Genomic DNA, 18,165 nt, shown 5'->3' on the forward strand with positions numbered 1-18,165 from the left:
AAATTCACGTGTAATTTCAAACATAGTTACGGTACCGGTACCGTACCTTAAGGAAAATAACAAAGACAATAACAATACAAACCTAATATTAAAAGTTGACTTTGTGCTTGGTATCTTTTCGTTCTTTTATTAGTGCTTTTCTGTTTCATTCCCTTTTGCAACATACTTTTTAAAATACAACACAAATTTGCTATTCTTACTGGTGTAATCCATTCTTTGTTTTATATGATAGGCTTCTCAGTCGCACAGCTCAACAGATAAAGTGAGATCAACGCACTCGAGGGAACTAATGCACAGCAGGGCTACGTTAAAATAGAACAGTTTAAATTTAACCATCGTGCCTTCCTCACAAAACACTGTTTGTAGTGCATGGGAGATAGTTCAAGATAATCTCGAGCTGAAAGTATAGGAAGTCATGTCAGAAAATAAAACATCAAGTGAGGGATTTTTTAAAGCCCACCACTGCAAAGTTGTTAGCTCTCTTAGCAACGATCAATTAAAGGAATTCTCATTATTAGAACACGACGATGAGCGCTTCCGATTTGTATATAATCTTCCAGTAGCACGTGGTTTGGATATACAACTTTCTCCATGTGGAAAAAATGCTGAAATTGCTAGAAAGTTTAAAGATGAAGGCAATAAGGCATTCCAGAGTGGTGATTATCGGTGTGCGTTGCGTTTGTATTCAAAATGTATACTGAAAACACCATGGGAAGCAGGTACCGTATTTACATTCATTTCATTATAATCTTCAAGAGACTATTTTATAAAATTAACTGCTATGTTTTCGTAATATAAATGTTAATTGTTTAAGTTATGGATACCTGGTTTGTTGTAGACGAGTGGTATTCTAAGTAGCTTAGTAAAGACCACTTACAGGTGTATTAACGACAGCTATGCGGCCCCGCGGTGTAGGGGGCAACCTGTCACCCGGCGGGCCCGGGTTCTTTTCCCGGCCGGGTCAGGGACTTTTAATTGTAATGATTAATATCCCTGGTCTGGGGACTGGGTGTTTGTGACATCCTTAATCTTCCTTTCCTCACACACAACATTCCACACTACCGCCATTACAATTATACACGCAGATTCATACAATATGGTGCTAGTAGGGGAAAAAGATAAACATGAGTCGACGCCCCGAACAAATAGCATTTTTATTAAAAAATAAAATTTAAAAAAACGACAGCTATGAATTAATTAACATTTGTCAAGGTGGTGGTAATGGTGGTCAGGGATCATAGTGTGGTTGTTGGTTTAAGAGGGAAAACAATTGTATTATAAGTCCCAGTTTATTAATTTGTTGGAAAGTTTTGTATTTTGCATGTAAGTTTTGATGAGGGAAAATTGGGGACAGAACGAACGGGATTTGAATCCCCGTTCTTTCTTTCACAACATTACAGACTATTTTCGAGGACAGACCGCGTAACTAAAAACAAAAACAAAAAACAAAAAAAAACAAAAAAAAGAAAAGAAAAGGAAGGAAAAAAGAGGATATCGGAGCAAAGATGTAGGGACTTCATATATGTGATGTTCAAACAGTTAATACGCCAAGTACAGTAAAGTAATATAACGGAATTCTAAAATCTATGAACGCAGGTCTAGAAATTCGCAACACCAGATCTTGTCTGGATGTGTAAATTCCGAATGATAATAAATTAATACATGAACAATTGATTGACAATCTAATTATTATCAATGCAGATATTGAGCAAATTAAATTATCTTTCACCGAACGACTTGGCTGCATAAGGTCACGTATCTGTGAGCTTGCATTCGGGAGATAATCGATTCGAACCTCACTGTTGGAAGACCTGAAAGTGCTTTTCCTTCGTTTCCCATTTTTACACCACACAGATGCTTAGTGGTTTTGAACCTCACTGTCAGAAGCCCTGAAAGTGCTTTTCCTTCGTTTCCCATTTTTACACCACACAGATGCTGGGACAGCACCAGTACCTTAATTTAGGCTTGGTCTCTTCCTTCCCAGCACAGGATTTGGATTTAGGTCTGAAACTTTCTCCATGTGGAAAAAATGTCACCATAGAACCTTGGAATAAACATGTGGGGAAGATTCTTCAGTTTATCTTTGCCATTTCTCCCATCTCTGGAACCATTGTGGCTGTAGCTTGGGATTTAGCATTGAATACTCTTCCTGACACCATGGGTTTTTTCAGGGACTCAAACTGTGGCCATCTGGGTTGAAGGCAAGCAGCTAAGCCACTGTGCTAATCAAGCTACAACCCAGAATTTACATGTGGCATGTGTTATCATAATGTCATAGGACTCACTTGACACGTTGTTTTAGGAAACACTCAAATTCTAATTTAATGCTCTGTATAATTCAGTACAAAGTTTCAGCACATTTGATTTTCATTAGCCTGTATCTCACTCATGTTCAAATACTGTTTACCAGTTGTTTCAGTTATTTAACTATTTGGTGAGAGCCAGGTATCCTAGCCACTAGACCATAGATAACGTAGTGCTTAAGGTACCAGTTTTTAAATGTAAAGCCGTTATAGCCTTGACCGTTTTTTCAAAACAGCTATTAAGGTCTGTAGTTCGAGAATGTTAGGGCCTGCTCTTAAATAAAGCAGTAGGCCGCTCTGAGACTTACATCTGTTATTTACAAATTATTAAACATTTTAATAATTATCTAAATCTGTGTGAATACCAAAGACTTAAGAATTGTTTAAAATCTGACAGTACTGGTATGGTATGACTTTCTCCTGCTTAACACCAAAACATTAATGTGTGTTGTATTTTTCAATTGGCCTTTCATTTTAAATTTAGGTTTTGGCTGGTATTTTTCCTCCAGTAATTTTATCCATTGAGGGTCAAGGAGAATTATTATTGCTAGATTTTTAAATCATAATCTACCCCCCCCCCATGGCACTACAGTGCTGAAGGGCCTTCGCCTACTAAGCAACCGCCGCTCAGCCCGAAGGCCTGCAGATTACGAGGTGTTGTGTGGTCAGCACGACAAATCCTCTCGACCATTATTCTTGGCTTTCTAGACCGGGGCCGCTATCCCACCATCAGATAGCTCCTCAATTCCAATCACGTAGGCTGAGTGGACCTCGAACCAGCCCTCAGATCCAGGTAAAAATCCCTGACCTGGCCAGGAATCGAACCCAGGGCCTCCGGGTAAGAGGCAGGCACACTACCCCAACACCACAGGGCCGGTTTAAATCATCTTCCTAGCATTATTCCTGCACAGTGACAGGGTCTGCTTATCAGCACATCTGTCTCCATTCAGACCAATCCAAGGCATCTTCTGCGGTGGCATTCTCATATTCCATGTCCTCCTTGATACAATCCATCTACTGTTTCTTTGGTCAGTCTTGTGGCACAGCCTTCAACCACTAGATGCATGACTGTCCTTGCTACAGAGCTCTCTTTGCTGTGAAAGACATGTCTATACCATCTTGGAGTACCTTCTTGTAGTTTCTTGCAACTCCTAGTCATCATTGAACATCATCGTTTTTTGTGTGGTTAATCATGTTAGTCCTAGCCTCTGTCAGAGCATTCTCATTTCCATACCAAGTAGAACCTGCTCATGCTTTGCTGTTGCTGGCCAGCACTCTGATCCATAGAGGGCAACAGGGTCTGTATACCTTTGACTTGAGACAAAGGGGCATCTGATGATCACACAGGACTCCAGTCACCTGGCACCATTTCATCCAGGTGGTGTTGACTGGTATGCGGGCATCTGGAAGGCTGTCGCCATTTCTGCATATGAATTATTTGAATTTCTCCACTTTCTTCTCCACCAGTGCTGATGGTACAATCAGCTTGTGTGCCACATTCCTTATATTCTTCTTGAGATTAAATGGAAGCCCAAATTTTCCCAGCTGTTCTTTCCATTGCTGCATTTTCTCCTGGAGGCCTTCACGTCATACATCCAGCAAAAATATGTTATCGACATAGAGGAGAGTTAATGGGTGGGGTGTTTGCAGGTCACGCATAATAGTGTCTATCAAAGGACAAACAGTAAAGGTGTAAGTGCTAACCCCTGATGTAATCCTTCAATGGTGGCAAAGGGAGGCAATGATCCTGCAATACATCAGACCATGCTGGAAATGTGGTACAGTAGCTGGATTCACTAGCTGTAAGCTTTGGGAATATTGTAGAACCATACAGAATGCCAAATGAGTGCATGTAGGACGCGATTGAAGGCCTAGTCCAAGTCAAGGAACGCCATATGGTAGAGTTTGGTCTTCTCATGATGCTCCTCCAAAAGCAACCGAGCTGCGAGAATGGCATCCATCATTCCACTCCCTTCGACAAAACCACATTGGCTCAAAATTAGAGACAATCTTATAGAGCCTGGAATCAATTATCAATCATCAATCATTTTGGCATTGTAATCCTAGTTGTCCAAACTGCTGGGGGCACTCCATTATCAATGATTTGGTTGAAGAGGGCAGCAAGGACCTTGCCTCCTTGGTCGACAAGTATCTTCCACACTTTGGCTGAGATGTCATCGGAGCCAGTATCATATCCATTTTTCATCTCCTTTGTCGCTTCTTTGACCTTCTTGATGGTAATTGGCAGTAGAGGCCAAGAGGTTGGATTCACAGCTTGGATTGGAGGATGGTTGAATCCATCATTATTCATTTTGAAGAGTAGTCGCTCCATCAAAGGATGGAGGGTGGGTCTCAGAGGAGATGGTGGTCTTCTTTCATTATGTCCTTGCCATGTCCAATCTCCTGACTTTCTTGATGACATGCAAACTGTAGATTTTATTTTCTCCTTCAGGTAAGTCCAATTCAGCCCATACATGATAGTAGTAAGCAGCGTTGACTGCAGTTACTGCTCATTTGGTACCTGACTCTACACCTTGTAATACTGAAGATCTTATTTGGTGCAGGACTGGAACATGCTTTAAATGTTTTCTTCTTATCCTTCACAGCCACCTGCACTTTTTCGTTCCGCCACTACACTTACTTATCAATGGCTTATATCCCTAGCTTTGTTTTCCCAAGCATGGCAGTAGCTGTAACATGTATTTCACCAAACAGGTTGTCCCAAATGACAGATGCTGATTAGTTTGTGTCCACAATGATGGGACCGAGGGAAGCTGTGAACTGTGATGATGTTTTGTGGATGTTATAACGCAGGGTTTCTCAAACTTTTTTGGTTGCAGCCCCCTTCTGAAACATGAAATATCTAGTGCCCCCTCCCCCTCCTTATTCTTCTTTCCTTTCTTAGCACTTCTCATAGGTTACTTCACACAAAAACGAATCATGAGATCTACAGTATTTGCTTCTGTCTATTATTCAAAGAATGCTGGTAAAGCCTAGTTTCAAATAATCGCCTTGATAATTACGCAGTTTGTTTTAAGGTGTAGAATTAATGTTGCTGGTGGGAGCAGAAGTATAAGTGGAAGAACAATGTGCTTTGATTAAATTTGAATCTTGTTCTTTATTACAACTGAATAGTTTGGAAGGAGGGGTGAGCACTCGATAAATTACTTCCATGGGGTTTGTTTTTACCACTGCTAATAAGCCACTTATCCATTGGTATGGTGATACTTGTACTGCATCAGTTTATTGTAAATCGGGCTACCCACTTCCACTAAACGTGCACTAGAATTCACCTGTTCACTCACACTTACTGTCTTTGAACTGACTGCAAAGGCCTGGCTGAAATCGAGTTGACAATGGCAAAAATAGAAGAATCTATTATTGTAAGGAAGTGGTGGTCACATTGTCAAGTGACTTATTGTCATTAGTGTTTCTTAAGTGTTTAGCAAGGTGATACCACTGCAGGTGGCAGGTGAAAGGGTGCTGTGTGGGAAATTTTACTTGCATCTTTTCTCAGAACACATGCTGGCAGGATCTACTTGTCAGTTCTTGTGAAATAAGACAGCAAAAGTACGAGTATATTAGTCATGAATGGTGGTGGAAGGGCTTCCTGCCTAGGTTCATGGATGTGAGAATCTGAGGACTGCAATATTTGTTACAGAATGTGAAATATGAATATCTCGATTAAAGCCGGCACCCCCCTTTATCACTCCCTGTGGCCCCCCACTTTGAGGACGACTGTTATAACGCATGAAGGACCGGGGAATTTAGCACCAGTAGATTGCATTGGGAAAAGGCCAGGAGTAGTAATAATAGTAATAATAATAATACAAGGTCATATCATTCAACATCTGCACTGTTGCCCTTTCAATTTCCGAAAACTTGCTACCCCCCTTTCAATGAACCATTCGTTATTCTGGTCTCTCGACAGACACCCATCTGATATGGTGCACCTGCAAGGAGGGTAAGAGAAGTGGAGAGAGACCAAGACGACAATGGTTAGACTCAATTAACAATTTAAAGATTATAGGTGTAAGCTTACAAGGGAACTATCCATACGGTCATATCGAAATTGACAATGAAATTTTGAAAAAAGGAGACCATAAAATAGCGATATACAAAAATTTAGCTGCCATTTTGAACTGGAAGGTGTCAAAATTTTGATACAAATACCGTAATGCAGCTACTGGACAACCCTTGCATTTTGCTGGCTCGCTTGGCGCAAGTGGAGTGGAGTTGCAGTTGAGCTGGAGAGAGAGAGAGAGAGAACGAACTGGTAGACTGCCACACACCAAGGCCACTTTATTGTTAGGGAACGATTGTGAAACATAAATGTGGTGTGTTAATCGCATGATAAAAGCACAAATATTTTTGGCACCATGCACAACGAATATGCACTTTAAGGCCACATTGTTCTTCACAGTTTTCCTTACTTAGTTGAAGGCAATATTTCACAGGCACTTTGAACTCAGGAGGTCTCTCCGTTGTGTAATTGGTTGCAAACCACAAATATTTAATCATGTACTTGAACCGTTTGTAAGGAAACGATTGAAGGATTGCATTTTCATTATGCTGTTTCTCTGATAAACATCAAAATGAAAGTCTTCACAAGCTGGCACAATGTCTGTTAAACAGTGATACGAAGCCTTCCATTGCCAGAAGAAAAACTTATCCAAGGGCTGTATTTTTCCTGTAGAGCTGGGAGGAATCTGGACAAATTCTGTACTGTTCTCTGGAGGAATGTCTTCAAGACAGCTTTTCTCACTATAAGTAGTCCTGAAATCTAACAGTACCAAGTACTTCTCTTCCACGAATGGGAATAATTCCTTAAACCAATATTTTAATTCCTTTTTCCCCATTTTTCCTGATTTTTTGACTGTTAAAATTATATTTCTTGCATGTAACACTTCTTTGGAAACTCTCGGACCTAAAGTTCCAGTTGCCACCTGTAGTACAATGAATAATTTTGGGAAAAGAGTACCAGTCATACTAATTGTAGGCATAACTATGTACGATTGGGCGAGTGCACATACTGACTGGGCACCTGTTTCTCTATGTTTCTCACCAACAAACAAGAAGAGTCTTTTTCGCTTTCATTTCAATGCACAAAACCACTCTGATCTGAATTTCATATTGAAGAAAGGGTGTAGTCTAAACATCTAAAAATCACTCTGTAGCTGCTTCCACAAATTTCTTTGCAACTATCTTTCTCGTCTTCTTCTTGCAGATATGCACGGGATACAAATTTAGTGATTTTTTTCTATTTTTTATACTTTTTCTTGAAACGACTCAACGCACTAGTAGATGTGCTGAAATTAGTTTGCTCCATTGAAATCTCTCTTCAAATTTCCATGGCCCACAATACAGGTCTTCATCACATTATTCCGTTTCAGCCTTGTTACTTCTGCAAAGTGAGATAATAATTGACGGGTGGGTGTGTAAAGTGTGTTATGTCACAATTTACTAGTTTTGAGAAAATCAGTTTTTAAAGCTCAATTCTAAACCCAAAATCAAATTATGGAATATAAGTAATTTGAATTATATCTTCAGGCACCTAATACTATTCACAACAATGGAGTAACTCGCCATAATAAATTCCAAGTAAATTCACATAATTAGGGAGCCAAACAACGCAAGTTGTTGAATAAATTATGATTTAACACACTTTGCACACCTGCATTTAGTAATATAATGCAATTCTGCACAGTAATATGGATATCAATTAGCTTTATTATCAATGAACAATATCACATCCAGTATTAATATAGATATTATTTACATAACCTACCTGTATTATGTTCGTGAGTGTCATATCACATTTCGTTGACAGAAACATTATGTTCACACAGCATTGTGTTATTCATCATCGCCATCCTTAAGGGTGTCGGGGTAGAGTGGGCATGGGAGTAGAATCGGCATGGTGAATTCCTTCAGCGGATTTTGCCATTGCCTCCAGTTCAGCAAAATTACGGGGTTGGGCAGCAAAACACAAATAAGACCGGTAGGGCAGAGAGATACCCTCTACAATAGTGGAAACCCTTTGCTCTTCCATATATTGGAGAGCAAAAACTCTGGCATAAAAGTTAATGTCTAAGATGAAATCGGATAGGCTTTCATCTAAGTGTTATGCCCTGAAATAATATTCTTGGATTAGAGAGTTGAGGGCATGAGCAGGAATAAAGTGTGTTAACAAATGGGCGTGAAAATGCTATAAGGAAGTTTCATCAGCCATAGCACTAACTATTTTATCTGAAAGCACTCCTGTTGCATAAGGGTAAATAATTTGTAAAATCTGAGCATGTGACAAACCAAAAACTAAAGCATGATCTTGAAACCCAACAAGAAAACAGAGAAATGAAATAACATCACTCACTGAATTTACTGAGTAACGGGGGGCACCTTTCAACATTAAATTTAACGGATGGGGCAAATTATAAAAACACGGACTATGAGGAATAAAGCTAGGGTGTTGAACATTATGCTGAACCACTGGGAGTTAATGGTATTCATTTTTGATGTTTGGACAAAGCTTGCTGCCCATTTTACTCGGTGCTACAGGTAGACTTATTTAACTCTTCTTCTACTTGGACGGTAGAAGAATGCACAGACTTAGATTTAGTAGTAACCTTAGACACCCAAGAATCTTTTTTTTGTTCTTCCAATAACTTAGAAGTTTTAGCTCTGAGGGTCTCAACTTGGTTCTTAAGCTCTTCCTTAAGCTCTAAAGTAAGCTGGTTTTCAGTTCACTGTAAATAATGGGTCAATCGACCTTGTACTCTTCTCAGTTGGTGAAGAGAAGCTTCGTCACTTCCTAAGAAATCCATGAAAGATACAGTTTCAGTAAACTTTGCCTTAATCAGAGACACCAAATTACCAACCTCGCACTCAGTATAACAAGGCATGGAAATAGTTTTGCCTAAATTAGATCTAAGTAAAACTTCATCACTTTTAACGGCCCCCTTTGATTCTAAATTACAAATAAGCAACTCGTAAAGTAGCTCCTTCCGTAAGGACCCTGGATGTGGCATGTCATGAGTAGCCATAATATAAATGAAGCTGGATAGGAAAATAAACAAAATTTAGAAAGACCAGAACATTTTTAGAGTACAGGGATTGAAGTTAACTCAAAACAGTAAAAATAGTGCTCTGTCCAGACCCATTTAACCACTGCTCTGCTACAACTTGTTCCGGCTATTACCATGTAGCAGGAAAAATGGACACGGAAAGCACAAGTATTACAAGTTTCACCTTAATTTTATTTCAAGTTTCCATTTTTTGTTTTTTGTTTTTGCTTTCAAAAATGTAAATACAAAAACATTAATGTAATCAAATATAATAAGATAAATAGCTTTAAGCTATCAGTGTTCAAAATTCAGCAGGGACCAAGCCCAATTAACAAGATAGAGCATTTAGGCTTCTGTTTAATGACAATTAACAGGATGAAGCATTTTAGGCTTCTAATTAATAACAATTAACAGGATGAAGCATTTTAGGCTTCTGATTAATACAGGGAGATGTGTCTCTAACATTTAGCTAATAGATATAGTATCAGATAGTTCTGGACAATATAAAACATACAAATCAAACGCGAAGGCCATTAAAGTTACATAATAGAAAAACCTCTGCTTCACATCCTCTCTACAACCCTCAAACCTTCATAATCAAAAGAGTTATGTAATCTTCATTTACAATTCCATTTATGCAATTACCCCAGTGAAGATCTTCCCTTATATAAACATCTAAGTACCTACTTACAATGATCATCAGGAGGGCAGACTTCTTCACTCATTGAGAGACCATCTTGACAGATTTTCATTCTTGATGCATGAAGTGTAGGATAAAAAGAAAGTTGGATAAACACAGGATCAACACTGTAATTGTAATTCAGAGGACTTTTCGTCTTGGTGAAACTTACAACCTGACTTTCCACCCCGTTTACCACCATACCATTGTTTGATGTCCATCTTCCAACATTACTGAGTTCCTTTTGCAGTTACTCACAGTCCTGTATCTTATTTAATACTTTATACAGTATAACATAATCTGGAAAAAGTCTTATCTGTGATAAAGGTTCAATTATACTGCCTTGTAGAAAATCCCTGTCTTTATTATTACAGAATCAGATAATTCTTCACCTACTCTTAATTCTCTGAGATCTGTTTTCTAGAAATTTAGCAACCAATTCAATCACTATTTCATCTAGTGCAATATCCCTCATTTTTGTTAGTAGTTTCCCCATGATCTACCCTATCAAAAGCTTTAGATAGATCAATAGTGATGCAGTCCATTTGACCTCTTGAATCCAAAATATCTGGTATATCTTGCAGAAATCCTAAAAGTTGAGCCTCTCTGGAATAACCTTTCCTAAACCCAAGCTGCCTTTTTCCAATCCAGTCAGTAATTTTTCAGACATGTGTGATATAATCAGAGAGAATGCTTTCCCAGAGATTACAAGCAACACGTGTCAAGCTAACTGACCTGTAGTTATCCGCTTTGTGTTTATCACCCTTTCTTTGTACGCAGGGGCTACCTATAGCAACTGCCCATTTATTTGGTTCCTCATCTTGACATGTATAGAAAAAAACATTGAAAGGAACACATAATAGGATAAATGCATTGACAGATCAGAGTAGGAAAAGAGAGAAATAGAAGAAAACCAAAGAAGGACAAGGACAGTCTCCACAACATTGCTATATTCAGATAGATTTACTGTATTCTGTTCCCAGTCCTGTTTCATAAAAATTATGAACACTTATCAATAGGCTTAATAAAATAAAATACTGCATTGGTATAGGAACAGGGATACATAGAGGGTACACACAATAACAGGTAATGTAAGAGGATGAAACAATTAAAAGAGAGACAAGGATACCAACATGGAAACATAAATAGATAAGTACAAACTTCATATCTTTACACACTGCCGTTTTCAAGTAATGTTCACCAATAGTTTGGTCATGTATCTTGATTCTATTAATGGGAGAATCTCAGCATCCTGTCCTCATTACAATAAGAGTTTTGTCTACATTACTCAGAATTTAAAAATAATTGTATTGTATTGTTCATGTCCACAGTAACAAGGAAATGCACTTTTTTAATTTTTGTTATGTCTGTCTGTCTGTATGTACGCGCATCACATGAAAATGGCTGAAGATAATTTCATGAAAATCGGTATGTAAAGTCGGGGAATATGAATATGTTGACACAATCTAAGTCATAAATAATTTTATCCACGCTGAGTGAAATTGTAGTTTAGGAGAAGGCCTAAAATTTAATTCTCAAATATTTATGTTATTAGTAGGGGATGCCTGGCTGAGGCGGTAAAGGCGTGCTCAGTTTGCCCGGAAGGGCGTGGGTTCGAATCCCTGTCAGGAAGTCGTAAAATTTACGAAACAAGATTTCCACTTCTGAAGGTGCATATGACCCTGAGGTTCACTCAGCCTACACCAAAAATGAGTACCAGGTTAATTCCTGGGTGCAAAGGTGGCCAGGCGTAGAGCTAACCACTCTACCACATCACGTGCCGAGGTTAACAATGGTGGAAGCCTTTACCTTCCACTCCTCCAAGGGCCTTCATGGCCTGTACGGAGGTGACTTTGCTTTGCTTTGCTTTTATGTTATTAGTGGTCCTATCGATAAATACTACATAAATAAAGTTATAAATTATTAAATTAGGATTTTTGTTTGTAAGTCTATATCAGCGCCGAGTCACGAGAAAGTGGGTAAAGAGATTTTAATGGAAATCGGTATTTAAAGTTGGGAAATAAGGAACTACAGTCTATGAAGTCTTATAATATAGAAAGCTCATAAAATTGATCAACAATAACATTACATTGACCATTGTTTGTTGTGATGTGCTTTGTGTCTTCCGGTGCCACTGATCTCCGATAGATGGGATTTTTGCTGTGTACTGAGTATAACAGCCTGCCTGAATATTAGTGGGAAGTAGCTGGGGAGTTAGATCTCTCTCTTCTTTAGTATGCCATTTCTCCAGTTCATAAATTTTCTGATACTACTAGTACATAACACATTGATTCATCTTAGCATTCCAGCTGTTCAATCCCTACTCTGAGGCATTGATTGCACATTTAACAGCTGTCTGCGGCCTGGTAATTCCAGCTCGGGAACATGGGACTGTTAGATGGGCAGCGTTGCCCTGTTTCTTAAAAGTGAGAAAATGTGTTATTTTTCATTTGATTGATTATTTTGTATGATAACATTGCTTTTAATTGCAACATTCCTACTGACGTCTTTGTAATCATCTATGTTGACTTCAGTTGGGAAAACCACAAAGACAGTTCTTCTGAGAATTCAGTAGCGAAGCACACGTACATCAGCTAGTCTATCACTAAATGTGGCTGCAAATAATGTGACTTTGTTTTTTGGCATTGCATTTGTAGGTCTTGGCAGAAGTAGTCTTCCATTTAGTGTAAAGGTTGTTCAATTGAAGAATAGACTAGTATCTAGAAACTTACACTAATTGGACAACGCATGCTATATCAGAATTACAACATACTGATGGTAGTTTGAGTGTGCTTACAGATAATCTCTCCCACTGTTCAGGCACATGTTCCAGTGCTGAACCAAGTTTCTCTATACCATCCACAATGAAGGATGCTGGTTGAAGCACCCTGTCACAGCATCAGGAACTACTTGATCAGTGGTGAAATGGGTTCTCTTCAGCGCTTTCTTCAACAGACCAAAGATGTGACTCTTGCATGGAATCTTGGCTGTAAGGCGAATGATCGATAAGATCCCAGGCAAAACAGTCTGTTGTTGTGTTGGCAGCATGTTGACATGTATTACAATGGAGGACAAGCACACTTCGTGACATTTTTCCTTGTCAGAGGACCTTCTTTGCATGAGAATTGAATCGTGCCACATTGCATTCATTTGAGCGTAACGTATAACTTTTCCCCAAGATGAATCATGCCATGTTGTATTCATTTAGATGTATGCTAACTATTTAAGATGAATGTTGCTTCAACCTTTTCCTCTACATAGCAGATGCATTTCTCATATTTTGAGCTGTTAGTACAAATGCCAAGCTATGCAGCACTGCCACCTTCTGGTTGTCCTTTCAGTGTTACTTGCAGCATTGCAAGCTCTGTCTATGCTTCAAATGAACATTTATTATGTAAGAGACTGCCATTAATCCATGTATTGTTCTTCAGCCACTACAACCAACTTTGTCTATGCCTTCAGTTGATACCGATGAATCACTTGTCACTCTTTAGGTTCCTGTTAATCCATAGAAGACATTTCTCCCCAGCCTGCCACTACTGCATTAGAATATCCTATGCATGCCTGTTTCTTTGTGATCGAGAATACAATTTACATTCATATTCTATGTCATTTTAATTAAAATTTCCCAGTAATTCAGGTTAAGGTATGTTCTCAAAATTTTAATTTACAAATCAAAATGCCAACCCATAATATTGGGAAGTAAGCAAGCCCTAATATAAACATAATAGCAAGATACCTGTGCTTTGCTATGACTTTGAAATTATTCAAAGTTTTACATTTTGGAGAGTCCACTGTCAGCTAAGCCTGTAAAATACATCCTCAGTTCGCATGTCAAATGGTTTTGGGGGAATGATTATTTATTTTATAATCTACCACTCATTTGAACTCTGTATGGAAGAATTTGAATGTTTTAAACCCTATCTGATTTAACGTCTAGGACGTAAAAGAGACCAACTTGTGAAATTTTGATTTTGTACATCGAACAGTAATGGAGAAATGAATACTTTTTAAGGGTGACTGTTTTGAAATATAGGATATAGAAGACAACCCTTCTTAAAAAGAAGTTATGTTCATTCCTGAAGCGGTTTCGGAAAAATGGATATTGTGTTTTTGAGAGTCAACTACAATCTAAACCTCTTAGGGGAGAAGTGTTTTGAAGTATACAGTATTTTACACCTTACAACTTTACAACTTTGTACGCCAAACGGTTTTGGAGGGATGAATAATTTAGCTTACACTTTACACTTTAGTGGTGGAATGTTTGAAAATATTTCCTATTTCACATCTAGGATTTAAAATATATACCGCTGTTTGGAATTTTGTCTTTGTACTTAAACTGTTTTGGAGGAAGGAATTAATATATTTATTTTTGGACCTTAACTCCCATTTAACTCTCTGAGGGGTTGAATTTGTTTTAAACCTTCTGTTATTTAACACCTAGGATATAATTTGACATTTTAACTTTGTAATTCAAACGCTTTCATATAAACGTATATTTCTGTCATCATTCCTTATCCCCAATCAAAAGCCCTTAGCGGTGTACTTTTTTAAGTCCACTTCTTATTTGTATCTTCATAAAAAGAGTTCAACTCCTTTTACACCCCCCTTAAGTTGATTCCCTCTCCCCCAGCAAAAAATGCATGTTTCATTATTTTTAAAGGAGATTCCAAATACCTATTTTCACGACCGTAACATCCATTGTTTTTGTGATATAAGTTTGCTCATACAAAGAATTTAGCTCATTTTAAAATTAATTTACCCATCCTTAGTTGGATTTTCCAAAAACAACAGAATGCATGTTTCTTTATTTTTAAAGAAGATTCCAAATACAAATGTTCATGTCTGTAACATCTTCAATTTGAGATATACCGGTAAGTTTCCTCATGAAAAGAATTCAACCAGTTTTCAGTCCTTTTTACACCCCTGTTTAGTGGATTTTACGAAAACAAAAAAATTTGTATTTCTTTATTTTGATAGGAGATTCCAGATACCAATTTTCACGTCTGTAATATCTTCAGATTTTGAGATACCAGTATTATAATAAAAAGAATTCAACCCGTCTTTCAGTCTTTTTACCCTCCCCCCTCCCCAACTATTTTCCCAAAAACAAAAAGGTATGTGTTACTTTATATTTAAAAGATTAAAAATACCAATTTTTAAGTCTGGAATATGTTCTGTTTTTGATATATACTCATTTTAAGAATTCACCCCCCTTTGTCAGTCCTGTTCACCCCCCTCCCCCAAGTAGGGATTCCAAAAACATAAACAAACACATATTTCTTTATTTTTAAAGGAGATTCCAAATAAAACTTTTCATGACTGTAACATCTTTAGTTTTTGAGGTATAAGTATCCTCAAAAAGGTATTCAACCCCTTTCTCACATTTTTCCACCCTCTTTATAGAGTTTTTTTCCAAAAAAAGGAAATACTTGTTCCCTTATTTTTAAAGGAGATTTCAAATACCAGTTTTCACTTCTGTAACATCTTCAATTTTTGATGTATAAGTATCCCCATAAAAAGAATTCAACTAATTTCACTTCTCTTCACCTGCCCCACCCCCTTAAGTGAATATTCTGAAAAAGAAAATATGTTTTTCTTTATTTTTAAAGGAGATTCCAAATACCTATTTTCATATCTATAACATCTTCAGTTTTTGAGATATAAGTATCCACATAAAAAGAATGATAATAAAAATACCAATTTTCACGTCTGTAATTTGTTAAGTTTTTAATATATACTGTATATATGCTCATTTTAAACATTTACCCGCTTTAACACTTCCCCTTAAGTGGATTTTCAGAAAACAAATTATGCATGTTCCTTTACTTTTACAGGAGATTCCCAATAACAGTTTTCAAGTCTGTAACATGTTATGTTTTTGAGATATACTCACCTTAAGAATTCACCCCCTTTATCACTCCTATTCACCACCCCTTAGTAGATTTGCTAAGAACAAATGTTTCTTTATTTTTAAAGGAGATTTCATATACCAATTTTCATGAATGTAACATTCTTGGTTTTTGAGATATAAGTATCAACATAAAAGGTATTCAACCCTTTTCTCACCTTTTTTCACTCCCATTAACAGGATTTTCCAAAAACAAAAAATGTGTGTTTCTTTATTTTTAAAGGAGATTCCAAACACCAATTTTCATGTCTTTAAATTGTTCAGTTTTCAAGATATAGACACACTCATTTTGAAAATTCACCCCCTTAGCGATGAAATATCCAAAAATCCTCCCTTAGTAAGCACCTCATTGTAATATGAATGTATCCCCAAAATTTAATTTCTTTATATCCAGTAGTTTTGGCTCGGCGATGATGAATCAGTCAGTCAGTCAGTCAGTCAGTCAGTCAGTCAGTCAGTCAGTCAGTCAGTCAGTCAGTCAGTCAGTCAGTCAGTCAGTCAGTCAGTCAGTCAGTCAGTCAGTCAGTCAGTCAGGACAAGTTATTTTTTATATATGTAGATTATATTACAATTATGTAGTTGTTCCTAGTGCAAAATAACGTGAGTAATGTGGCATTTTGAATACCATAAACTAACAGGTTGTAAAAGATAACCAGTAAATAGTTAATCAGATTGTTTGTATATTTCATGTGTGGTACTTGTGTATGGGTGGTTCCAGTATTGTTTTTTTTTTTTTAACCTGGTTCTCCAAGTTAAGAAAAACATTTATTTACTTCACTAGCAAATGTGCCCATGCTTTGCTACGGTTTTTTACATCGTATATGGATTTCTACGTAAATTACTTTACACGCGGTGGTTGAGATTTTATTAAATTTTGCATGCCACTTAGCATTATCGAGGAAACGCTGTGGGAAGGTTCCCATACGTTCTTTCCCGTGTAAGGTGCAAGATGTAGAGCTGAGATGATAATGGCAGGCCTGTCATTATAATGAAACTTCCCAACTTGATTGTGAATTTCAGTCGGCAAGTGAGCTTGCCTTGTCTACTGCCAGTCAAAATCGATTTGGAGAGTTTTCCTTAAAATGGCTGGCCACCCCTATCCTACTTCCAGACATATTCCAGTTGAGGGGTTATCATTATAACGGCGGGCACCTTCATGACTGCCAGTCGAAATTGAGTTATGCTGTATCATTATAATGACAGGCCCTTTTTTCTAATGCCAGTCAACTCACTGCTAGTAAAACTCGAGTTTGTGAATTTCAATTATAATAGCAGGCCACTTTTCCTAATGCCAGTCACATTTTAAATGGGTAAACTTGTTTATAATGGTGGGCACCCTTGCCTACTGCCAGACAGAATCGGATAGGGGAGATTTGGTCAAAATTGCATGCTCCATTGCCTTCTGCTAGTTAAACCGAGAAGGGAATTCTTCATTAAAATGGTAGGCCCTCCTTACTAATGCCAGTTACACGGGAGTTGGAGAAGGACAACATTCCTACTGCCAGTCTGAGTAAGATGTGGGGAGAATTGATTACAACAGGAGATGCCCTCCTGCTTACAGTCACTATCAATTTCTAAAGTATTAATAATAATGACAGACACACCTTTCTGGATTGATATTTATTTACAGATTTACTGCTCCTGAAGGGTACATCATATCGACAAATGGTTTGCTTCATCAGACACCACTTTTATTGTTCTACATGTTTGGTTCTAAAACATTTTCTTGTATCTCCCATATTTACAGGTTTGAATAGGATGAAATTTGGGCATATTTTGAACATTCTACATTATTTTTCGCATACATATGTGCAAGCTAGAATCATGAAATTTGGCTCGCATTTGGCGATCGGTCTTCTCAATGTACACGCCAAACCTGATGACTCTAACTCTCTTATAAGCGTGTCAAACAATGAAATATACATGTAAAACTCGCCAAATTTACAAACAATCCAGAAATACAGCCAAATCTAACGTATAAGGGAGAGACATACGTCAAAAAGTTATAGGACCAAAGTTGTAGATCACTCCAAATTGAACCAAGATAGTGCCATCCGTTTTGTGATACGATGTACCGTTTATCCAACAAATACCTCAAAAGGAATGCCTGCACAGTCATTAAAATTGCTGCCATATTTCAATATTTTTGGGGGGTAAAAAGTGAACAATTTGAACATCTTGGAATTTTTGCATTGGTTACGGGCTAAA

The 18,165-nt window shown here is 37.6% G+C and overlaps 1 protein-coding gene across 1 annotated transcript in view; it reads left to right on the forward strand.

The window, feature by feature from the left end:
* Window positions 1-380: 380 nt before the first annotated feature.
* The window catches only part of Smyd4-3 (SET and MYND domain containing, class 4, member 3), a 148,087-nt gene continuing 130,302 nt past the window's right edge, over window positions 381-18,165 (forward strand). Inside the window, exon 1 of the mRNA XM_067151401.2 lies at window positions 381-719. Coding sequence (XP_067007502.1) covers window positions 416-719 — 304 coding nt within the window. The 5' untranslated portion in view covers window positions 381-415. The remainder of the gene's footprint in view (window positions 720-18,165) is intronic.

Source organism: Anabrus simplex, chromosome 1 (genome assembly GCF_040414725.1).
Source record: "Anabrus simplex isolate iqAnaSimp1 chromosome 1, ASM4041472v1, whole genome shotgun sequence".
Lineage (NCBI taxonomy): Eukaryota > Metazoa > Arthropoda > Insecta > Orthoptera > Tettigoniidae > Anabrus > Anabrus simplex.